We start from the raw sequence: 12066 nt of genomic DNA, 5'->3' as shown, positions 1-12066 counted from the left end.
CTGCTCGTATTCATGTTGTCGTATTGTTTCAATTAATAAATTTATCTTAAAAACATGTTTAAGAGCTAGTAAATAATTATTTTTGCCTTAGTTCATATTATGTGTTATATTATAATGTCTATACATTGTAATGTATTCTTTCATGATTTTAATTACGATTCGGTTGAAAGTTTTACATGAAATAATACATGAGAGAATTGGCATTAAAACGCAGTGAAGCTGCCATTGTGAAGCAGATGACGTAAACGTTAACGTGAACACAATGAATAGGTTTCATTGTTACTTTTCAATTTATGAAAATTGCGGGTGTTCCTTTCCTTCCGCTAGCTTTCCAATAGACACGTTTTATACATTTTCAATTTAATTTTCACACAAGCAACATAACCCTACATGGCACAAATTAGTGTTTTTTAACGCTGATATATACACTTTTTTACCATTGATTTATAAAAAATAAAAAATATATTATAATTTATTAATATATAAAATATTTAAGATACATGAATCAAGATTTGATTAAAGTATAAAATGTCCATCATTGAAATTTTAACTGCTCGGCGTCGTCCAATTTTCTCTAAGCAAATATTGTTAAAGTATTAGTTTACTCCGTGGTGTTTTATATTATCAAGAAGATGTCTTTTCTCCCATGAGACCCTTGCCCTTTAAATTACAATATAAAACCGACACTTTGTGAGAGATATAAAATTATTCAATGCCTTCACACATAATTGTCGTTATTTACGATTACTTTTAAGATGAAAATGCATATTTATATTAAATTACAACCTTTAAAAATCAAAATTTACATTTTTATATAAAATATATGTACGTTTTTAACAAATATAGACGAGCCATGTTACAAAGTAAAATCCTTGAAAAAGACCTACCCTGATTAAACATCGAGCAAAAAATTTACGTGCAGTGGTCCTTTGTGACGTAATTTTATTCGGGGATTGAAAGGATTTCTTTGGAATTTAGGTAATACGTTTTCCTTATTGTATTGTATTTTCAAAATAATTATGGCCATTTTAATTAGATATTTTAATACAGATTGAATTTATTTTATTTAAAAATATAATAAACATTTTATGATTTTTTAAGTATATAAATTTATTATTGTATATATAAACTGTATATTTATTATAAAAGAGTATATTTGAGTAATATGCAAGCGCTAGTTATTAAGTGGCATCCACAAAAAAAACCCTTTTAGAATACTCTGTCATATAATGTTATTAGTTTTCAGGATCGTGAATCCTAGTGAAACAAACAATTTAATTGCTATTTTATATACGAAAAAGCATACAAACTCTAAGAGCTGGATTCATGATGAGAGCTTTGCAAATGCCGGCCCGCTGTGGTTCTTGTCCATTATGTTAACTCTAATGGAGTTGAAAAACCCTAGCGTCAGAACAAGTGAAAGATAAAGTATTGTCTGCAATAATTAACTAGCGTGATATTAAGGAAGGTAGAAGAAGCAATAGAGGTCTTAGTGGTGAAAGTCCAACTCTACCAATAGCTGAAAAATATGCTGGTGGTGTCTTTTGAAAGCTTTCCCTTTTGTAAAAAACTCAAAAAGTGAGTTTAAAGTGATTCCACGAAACGTTGTCATGTTTGGCGAATGGTCGTTATATTTTTGATTTTCGATATAAGAAAGAGATGACAGTTATATTAATATAAAATAAATAAAAATATAAATTCACTGACTATCTAAGGAGCTATGTTGATTTTTTCCAAAGTAAACATGCCTTTCTTTTAAAAATTTCATAGCTAAATTTTTTTCAGGAATATTTTTGATGCTGTTTTATTTTACTATATACAAATGATATCTTGAACTCACAAAACTATTGCGTGATAGAAAAATTAATTAATTTATAAAACGCGTATAAATTATCGATTATTTTCTTGCAGGTAGTTTTAAAGTGAATTTAAAATGCCTTTCGAATCAGATAATTTAATTAGAATTTACTTATAAATGTTTTAATATATTAAATGGCGTATTAAAGCAATTTAACACATATTTAAGGATATAATTTGTAGTTTAACGTCAAATTCTAGGCTGCAACTATCACAAAGCCTTTTCCAGTTGAAGAAAGCATGAAAATAATTAAAATCTTTTTAATCTATCAAGTATTAAATTTTGCGAAATTCCCATATTTAAACATTTTTTTTATTTACATAATTCCGCACGAGTAAGAAATAAATTATTCGTATTTATTATTAAATTTTAAAAGAACTTATAAGAAATATAAAAGGCATAGACAAAGAGAAACCTAAATTACAATTAATATTAATATAATATTTCTTAATAACCTAATTTTATTTAAATAAAGTGGCATAAATTCATTAATAAAATATTTATAAATTTCTCAGCAATTATTCCTACTTGATTTTGGTAAATCGTTAAAGATTATAAATGCGATATATTTTAAAAAAATGTGTCAAACTTCACAGAAAATTTAGTATTTATAATCGATTTTCTTTCTAGCATTTTTTTGGTTACTATTATTATTTTATATTTTTGTTCTGATTGGTGTGGCAGCAACAGTATATTCTCCGGGCAGTGGTGGAGAAGCTGGCGGAGGGATGTGTGCGTCCATGATCGTATGTTGTCCGGTATTTTAGAGTCTTCGAGAGGCTGCTTATCGGAGTCCAGGCTCATGCATTCAGGGCTGCAAGACTTTTTGACTAATCACAATTATGCAGCGATCATCTAGCTATTCACCGCAGACGGCAAAACAGGTATACACCTTTGAAAAGCGACATTCGCGTGATGGGGATTGTCCAAGGTCGTATTGCTTTGCAACGGGAATCTTGTGGATCTGGTGATTTATAATAACTGTGACCGTTTTGCGACAAAGAAATAGTCTCTTAATGACGGAGAATATTTGTATTATTTATGCAATTTTTTCTGGTCGTAACGAGGGCTTTGTGTCATCAATTCTTTACGCTATTGTGTTGTGTTTCCTTCTTGATGTATGATCATTTTCGTCATAGTTAACGCTAGTTTTGAGACAAAGACTCTTTCAAACGTGGGCATTTCGCCACAATAGTTCAAATATGACTTATTCAACGTAAGGACATTCGCTTGTGCAAGTCTAAATATTCCAAAGTGCTGATTTCTAATAGATTTTTAGCCAGCCGTTATTAATTTGCATATTTTTAATGTTTATTATTGAAACCCCCAGACAGCAATAAATAATACGTAGTACAAGGTTCAAATTGCGTCTCGTTTTACTCAATTAAGTATTGTGAATAATAATAATAATAACTAATTAAGTTAGACTAGATACCGATACTTTTATTTACTACTGGAAACTTATAATTGATTCGGCTCAATAGCGCCGCGAGTCTAATCAGCCGCCGTATGTTTTGACGCCGAGCCAGACCGCGCAGTGTCTCCGAGAGGGTTGGTTGGCCACCCCTGTCTCGCTTGTTTCGGTCGGTCCGGTTCACTCCCTCGGCGGCAGGCTCCCGGGATGGTCGCCTGGCCCAACGCCGCCGGCGCTGAGCCGCCCCTGCCCCTGGATACGGCCCTGCACAACCTGTCGGCGCGCGAGCCTAGCCCGGACCTGTTGCTCGACCAACGGCCCGAAACAGGTGCCTACACACATAACATAAAGAAGAAGCATAAACGCAATATGTTCATACTTCTTCTTTTTCTATAATAATATAAAATTATTAGTAAAGAAAATTATAGTTATCCTCCTTACAGTCGACTTTTTTACTATCTGTTCCTATCTACAAGTAGATAGAGACAGATTACTAATAGACAGAGCCATAGGCAATAACTTTTTCGCTCAATTTCAAACTAAAGCGGAAAGTTTCCGTGTCGACCTTGATTTCCGGGATTTCCGGGTTCCAAGGGCAGCCGTGACGTAACGGCTGCACCCTGGAGCCAGGGAGTCAGGTCATTGTCGATCGATCGCCAGGTGCAAGGTTGGCGGCGAGTGGCAGCCTCCATTCAAACGACCTATATCGATTCGGGAAGTTTGGGAAGCACTTTTTGGAGCGGTGGGAAGTTTCGAGAGTTGATAAGTGTTGACGAGAGTTTTTTACGATTCAAATGGAAAATGAAAAGTTTAAACGGATGTCTATAGTCCATTCGGAAGATGGTTTCAAGCATTTTAGAACACATAAGTTTAAGTATAGATACTTATTCTGGTTATGGGTTTGATTTAAATAAAAAAAAATATGATATAATGGAAAACATATTGCATTGGGAAAATTTTATATTACATAATTTTTAAAAATGTGCTTTATTAATGGCTTCATATATTTCCAATACAACACAAATAATTTCTTTTATAATAAAAAAATGCTGTGTTCTTGGAAGCGGATATTAAAAATATATATACATATACACATACATAGTTTAGCAATTTTATTTCAAAATAACGAAAGTAAAGTATATGTGACAAAATGAGTTGAAATCTACTGTAACAAAAAATGTATTTTCATACACACGCTAAAGAAATTCAGTGTTTGATTTTAAGTAACAAATTTAATTTAAATATTTTATAGATGTGTAGTATTAGGATTTAGATAGATAAGTTTTTAATTGTTCCTAAATTAATTATAAAGAACGGTATAGTAATATTTTAACTATATTAATTTTATAAAAAAATATTTACATTAATCATTTACAAAAAAAATATTAACCCTGCTTTACTGAAAAAATCCATATGCTAGCAAGTTAACTCTTAAAATATGTATTATCTTTGTAGGTAAAATATTGTTGTACGTTTTTCTATATAAATATAAAGCAATGCATATTTATAAATATAAATAACAAACAATCATTGAAAATTTAACAATACTTATAGCTGACAAATAACAATAATATTTATCTGGTAATGAATTAAATTACCGATTAAACCTTTTACAATAGTAAAAATAAAAATACAGATATAATTATTTTGGAATATTAAATTTATAATATTTTTAGGCATATTTTTATGAATAGATAAGCAAGTTGCACTTAACGCTATTTATTTAAAATTTCAGTTTTGTTGTAGATATATATTTTTTTAATACCAAGAAAAATATTTGTATTGTATTTTTAAATATTTTAAGAGATCAATTAAATTAATATAATAACAATAATAAGTTGCTTTATTGAATAAAACATTAATATTTTACAATATTAAAAATAAAAATACATATAATTATATTAAAATATAAAGTTTTTAATATATCAACACAATTTTCTTTACTGTTTTATTAATCAAGTAATGATTTCTATACATTTTTTGTATTTATATATATTTGGATATCTGATAAATTATTTGTAGTTGGATTATTAATTTTGCTATATCAATAATAGGCAGATAATAATAATTAAATCAAGAAATAAAAATACAGATAAAGTTATTTTATATTATGAAATTCAGATTATTTACAAGCAATTTATTATACCGTTTTAATAATTAAATATTCAAGGCCTTTATTTAAATTTGAGTTATTACTTGAGGTAGTCATATATTTCTTAGATACCAAGAAATATATTTGTATGCTATTTTTCATTTTGATAATCTTAATGGTTTTAATGTTTTAAGATCCATAAAAGAGTAATAAAAATAATATAAGTAATAACAATAATAAGTTGAATTAATGATGCAAACAAAAATATTTTATTATATTAAATATAAAAACACACATAATTATTTTAAAATATAAAGTTTATAATATTCACAAGAAATATCCTATACTGTTTTTAAAGTTGTGCTTAATATGTTATACCCTCATTTCAATAAAAAATTTAGTTTTGCAGTACTTACATATTTTTTTTGGATATCTGATAAATTATTTGTAGTTGGATTAAAAATTTTGCTGGATCAATAGATATATAATATTATATAAGAGACATATAATAATATTTAATTAATAAATAAAAATACAAATAAAGTCATTCTATATTATGATATTCAGATTATTTACAAGAAATTTATTATACTGTTGTAATAATCAAATATTCACGGCCTTTATTTAAATTTGAGTTGCTATTTGATTTAGTCATATATTTTTAAGATAGCAAGAAAAATATTTGTATGATATTTTTCATTTTGAAAATCGTTAAGGTCTTAATATTTTAAGATCCTTACGAGAACAATAAAAATCATAAAATAACATTAATAAATTGAATTATTGAAAAACATAAATATTTTACAATAATAAAAATAAAACTCGGATATAATTATTTTAAAATATAAAGTACATATTATTTACAAGCAATTTTCTTTATTATTTTATTAATAAAGTTGTGCTTAACATTTTATGCATTTTTATCAATACAAATTTAGTTTTACGGTACGTATATATTTTTTTGGATCTGATTAATTATTTGTAGTTGGATTGGAGATACTATATCAATAGATTTATAAGAAACATATAATAATAATTAAATTAATAAATAAAAATACAGATATTGTTACATTAAAACATAAAAATCATAATATTTATTAGCAATTTATTTTACTGTTTTAATAATCAAGTTCCACTTTTCTGATAATCGGCTTTTATTTAAATTTGAGTTATTTTTTTATGTAGTTGTATATTTTTTAAATACCAAGAAAAATATTTGTATGGTATTTTTCATTTTGATAACATATTAATATAAAAATATTAAAATAACAATGAGTTGAATTAATGGAAAATTCTTTAGTCTTTACTAATATTAAAATACAGGTTTCTTTTTTTTAAATATAAAGTTTATAATAATTAAAAACAATTTTTTATACTGTTTTAATATTCAAGTTGTGTCTAACATTTTATACTATTCTTTCAATACAAATTAAATTTTTATGTACTTATATATATATTTTAATAAGATATCTGGCAAATTATTTGTATTTAAGGTTTTTTCAGTTTCATTACAAATTTAGCAATATCTATAGAGTAATAATAGACGGACAACAATAGTTTAAATAATTAATAAATAAATAAAAATAAAAATAGAGATACAATTTTTAAATAAATTTACTTAACTGTTTAAATAATCAAGTTGTATTTAATACTTTTGGCTTGGTTTAGATAAAGTTTTGTTGATTTAATATAATTTATTAAATATTAAAAAAAAATATTCCTATGGAATTTTTTAGTAAGATAATTGTCAAGTTCACAATATCTTACAAGTTTTTAAGAGGAATAAAACTATTATAATAACAATATTGAGTTGAATTAATGAATAAAACATAAATCTTTTACGATAATAAATATTAAACCCAGATATAGTTATCTTAAAATATAAAGTTCATAATATTTATAAATAATTTACTTTGCTGTTTTATTATACAAGTTGTGCTTTACGTTTTATACTTTTGTTTAAATATAAATTAAGTTTTGATGTAATTATATTTTTTATCAAAATATGTAGCAAATTATTTGTATATATAAGGAATAATTAAATTAATATAAAATCAATAACCAGCTAAATTAATTGTATTGTTGATTACATAAACTTTATAACGATTATTTATACAAAATATGTCGTTGTTTAAAAAAATTTTTAATGTAACAAATTAAATAAATTTAACATAAGTCTGAAATGTATTAAAAATATTTTTTAATTTTGAAACATTGTATATAAGCTAAATGTAAACAAATATTTTTAGTAAAAACATATTTTAAATAACGTGAAAATGTTATAAATTTCAACCGACTATATAAAAGTTTTAATTATTACCATAAATAAGTGACGATCGTTAAATTTATATTATCCTTAAAAAAGTTTAAAAATAACAAAAGGTCTACCTTTGCCCTTTGTTTTTTCTTCTTATTATAATAAATTGCAGTTTTAATTTGTGTTTAAAACAGTCTATTTATAAATTATAAAAATATTATATATAACGCAACATTTATTTAATAGTATTTTAATTATTACAAACCATAAACCATAATTTTATGATTCAATGTTGAATAATTTAAATAAGCCCATGTACCCTTAGTTTACCATGCTATTTTAATATTAATAATAGAACACAAACCTCAACATACCTTTAAGTCAATTTACCATAGAGTATAAATATTTTTTGTACTTTTATATTAGACAGGCTGCGTAAAAACATTTTTTTCCCACTGACTGATTACATCATACTTTTACAACCCTGTAGATCCTGCGCATTATATGTTACGGCCTTCTACGTGTTCTGACTTGCAAGTACTGTAATAACAGTTATTGATTTTGTCAATTTATAAAATTATTATAATATATATCTCGTCACGCGTTAATAAGAAATTGTCGTGAAAGCTGTAACTCAATCACACTTTATGTTTTTCGTTGTTATTGTACGAGACGCCCGAAAGTCGAAACGAGTTATGGTAATTAAAAAGTTATGGTTTGACTAAAATTACAACTTCAAACATTCGTTCTTATAAATTACGAAAATTCAGAAGAGTTAAACCTTTTATATTAAAATTAAACATTTTCATCTGCAATACATACATGTGGCTAATTTTGATTTTGGTGCAAAGGTCGGAAAACCATTTTTTTACATTGCTACATTTATTCGATTGAAGTCTAAAATGGTTTCAATTTTTAATCAAGTAAGGTAAAAGAATTCAGGAAAGACCACCGCCGAATTAAATATGAAACTGTTACTGCGGAATATATAAAGAAATTTGAAGGTCAAATGTGTCTTGTAAATGTTGTTTATTGAAATTTCCAGGAAGAAAGAAATTCCGGATTATTCATATGTGTATATTGAATAATAAATTAATACATATAGAAATTGATCTTTAAATACCAAATATTACTGTTTCTAAGAATTTAGTTGGTTATTAAGCGATCACATGTTATCTATAAGTAAAGAAAATCTTATTACTTTATTTCGTTAAGCGAGTACACAATATATTTAGATTACGACAATTTTTATTTTTTAATAAGTAAATTATAATTATTTAATATATAATATAATATATATATATATAAAAAAATATTTTTCATATTAGTCAGTGTATTTATCAATTTTTTTATTATTTGTCTGTTCATATGAGTTATAATTTATATAAAAAAATTATACAATTTTATCTTAGATCTACATACAGTAACATACTTTACAAATTTTAGTTATTGCTTAATGTATATTTTTAATTACTCAGTAATCTTTCAGTTTTAGCTTCGCTTACTCTAAATTAAATTTAAATATTTTTTTTAATATTTATAATTATTAAGTAAAAGAATATATTATATCTTAATAAATATGATATAAGACAACAATTAAGATAGACTATTCTATATAATATTGAGATGTTTCGCATCGGATTAATCAGGTGCAAAAAAAGTTTTTTAATCCAAACTTTTTTCAATGTAAAAGCCCTTTTTATTTGCACGCCAATTTGCCTAAACATCCAACTTTTACTAAGAAAATTATATGTTTTTTTTGTCTAGCTAAAAGTTTACTTTTCATTACATTTTAATGTCGAACTTTTTTTCCCGGAAGCTTAACCCTAGTTGTTCGATTGTTCGTGACAGGTTTTGTGCGTTTAAGGGGTTCAAAGTTGTACCCTAATGAAATGTATTGAATAATAATAATAATTGGGTGGAAACATTCCCATAAGTATAGCTATAAATTTCATAATAAAAATATAGCTGTTTTATAATATGACTATAAAGTTTATTTCATTATAGTGAGAGTTCGTAAGAGTTGCTTAAATACTTTTTACTGAGCTTTGTCAAGTTTTTCCAGTTTATATCCGATATAAGTTATCTTTTTACCAAAAATTTTTTTTAAATATAGCTTTTATATATCTATTTTGTTTGAATTATAAAAAAAATATAATAACAAAAACTTTTTATATATAATAAAGCAACAAACTTGTTAGGTTTTAAAAATTGATTTTAGCAAAAATTTATATCCCTAGAAATATAATATTTGTTCTGCAATACAAAAGGACTGAATGGTTTAATCCCCTAATCCCCGCTACTACCGACATAATGCGGCATTTTTAAGGACGTTGACAGTGTTCCATAAATCATTCTATTTATACCTCACTTGATTTTATTCTTTAGAACTAGATGTTGGTGCTCGCTGTCGCTTGCACCGCTTGTCCGAGGATTTTGCATAAAACGCTCATAATCTCACGTCCATTTTAATTTTATTTATTTATTAAAAATTAATTTAATGCGTTTTAATAATTTTTGTACACAATATGTACTCAACGGTTTATAATTATTGTTGAAATACAATTGCGCACAAACAGTATTGTAAAATAAAAAATATTATTTTCATCATCCAGAGCGCTTACGTTCTGACCGCGACGAATAAGGGACGCAATCGTGACTCTCAAATAAAGTGACTATAAACCCGCAGATAAAATCACAAAACATCGAATGATTGTTGACTGCAAAAAATGTTTTTAAGTATATATTATATATACTACTAGCGCTAGAGTACCAATACATATACGACTCATATTTTATTTTATAGAAATATTTGAGAAATCAATTCTGAATAATCTGTAATAAAAATAATATATTCCAATATATAGAGCTATATTTTAAGACACTGCAAACCAACGTATCGTACAAAATGCGATTCACCAATAAATTGTTTAAGTAACATAGTCGGACATCTTTAACGTCTTATCGTATTTATTTTAAAAAAATAATTAAAAAAAAAAAAATTATGTTTTTAAACTCTTTGAAATTTCAAATTTTTTTATCGCAGATTTATTTCAAATAAAATTACTTTATAAATCAATAAAATAATAAAAATATTCTTTTTCATTTTTTTTTGTGTACATTTGCTGTTATTTTGGTAACTTTTTTAAATATTTCCCAGCTTCACATTGCGTCAGTTCATTTATATTCTAGCCTCAAAATCAAATGTGAACTTCGGAACCTTTACGACTAAATATCAATCGTGTTTCGTCTCGACAGGAGCGCTGTCGAAAAGCTTTCAGCTCGATAAAGTCAATAAACTGAATCGGGGGCGAACAGGGCTCAAGGGTTTCCCTGGGTTCCCTGCCACCTCAGTAAAAGGTCTCGCCCTCGCTCGCCATTGTTATACATACAACACGTGTGTATCACTATAACAGAACAAACAATACTGAAATCGAATCCCACGCGCCTCCTCTCTCGAATCGTTTGCACAAAATTTACATTCGCAACGCCAGCTTAGCGATTTGTGTTTGGGTAAGTAATAACGATTTACTTCTGAGTATATATCGTATAGCATATGATATCTCTTTTACTAATTTTTTATAAAACATACTATTATATACTTTGAAACATATTATTCATAATTATTATCAATTGTATGATTCTTTAAATCTGGTTTATTATGCCAAAAAAATATTGAATGCATTAAATCAAAAACATACTTACATATTTTTTGTGTAATATCTTAATGCAACTTTTTACAAAAATAAATTAGGATCAATATAGACTGTAATCCTTTTTCCCTCATAAAAAAATCAGTTGATCGAAAATATATTAAATTAAAATATACCTATTCTCTTGGTACTAGTTATTTCTTAATCAAATGTTACTGTATAATTTATATTATCTCTAATGTAAAAAAAATATTATTTGCTATGAATTATATTTTCAATTAGAGTGTGTTTATATAAAGTTTATGTAATAAAAAAAGTAGCTCAAGCTGGCTTATTATCATATTGGAATGAAGTTATTTCGATTTTAAGAAATTTAATATATATTAAAATTATATAACGCGCATTACTTTACAAATTTAACCTGAACCAAATTACAATGTCCAATAAATATCATGTTTCTGATCGCTTACTGAATAAATTAAATAAAACACAAAATTCAGATATTAATTACACGAACCGTTGGCGTTATGATAACAGAACATATTTTTAAATTTACGTTTCACCTAAATGTCGATACTGTTTTATTAGTAAATTAAAACGCACAGAGAGAAAGTGTCCATTATCGGTAAATTCATTTGCGGCATGTAAACTCTTACAAAACAAAGTTAATTAAGCAATCACAATAATTGGGATTTTCACTATGTATTCAAGTTTGTTTACTGTTAAACTAAACGTAAACAATGAACAGTACAAATGAGTTCTATTTTCCTTTAATTAAAAATCTACTGGCTG

At 26.0% G+C, this 12066-nt stretch overlaps 1 protein-coding gene across 3 annotated transcripts in view; it reads left to right on the top strand.

The window, feature by feature from the left end:
• The first annotated feature begins 3391 nt into the window (after positions 1 to 3391).
• Positions 3392 to 12066, top strand: part of LOC148237190 (synaptotagmin-10-like) — a 118503-nt gene continuing 109828 nt past the window's right edge. For 2 of the 3 annotated variants that reach the window (XM_088183628.1, XM_088183630.1), the window contains exon 1: positions 3392 to 3600. In XM_088183628.1, coding sequence (XP_088039754.1) covers positions 3480 to 3600 — 121 coding nt within the window. In that variant the 5' untranslated portion in view covers positions 3392 to 3479. The remainder of the gene's footprint in view (positions 3601 to 12066) is intronic. The other variant, XM_088183629.1, reaches the window with a different exon arrangement.

Source organism: Plectrocnemia conspersa, unplaced genomic scaffold (genome assembly GCF_051122295.1).
Source record: "Plectrocnemia conspersa isolate PC_06_02 unplaced genomic scaffold, ASM5112229v1 ptg000003l, whole genome shotgun sequence".
Taxonomy (NCBI): Eukaryota; Metazoa; Arthropoda; class Insecta; order Trichoptera; family Polycentropodidae; genus Plectrocnemia; species Plectrocnemia conspersa.
The sequence above is the reverse complement of the archived record's forward strand: the minus strand, read 5'-3'. Positions and strand labels throughout refer to the sequence as shown.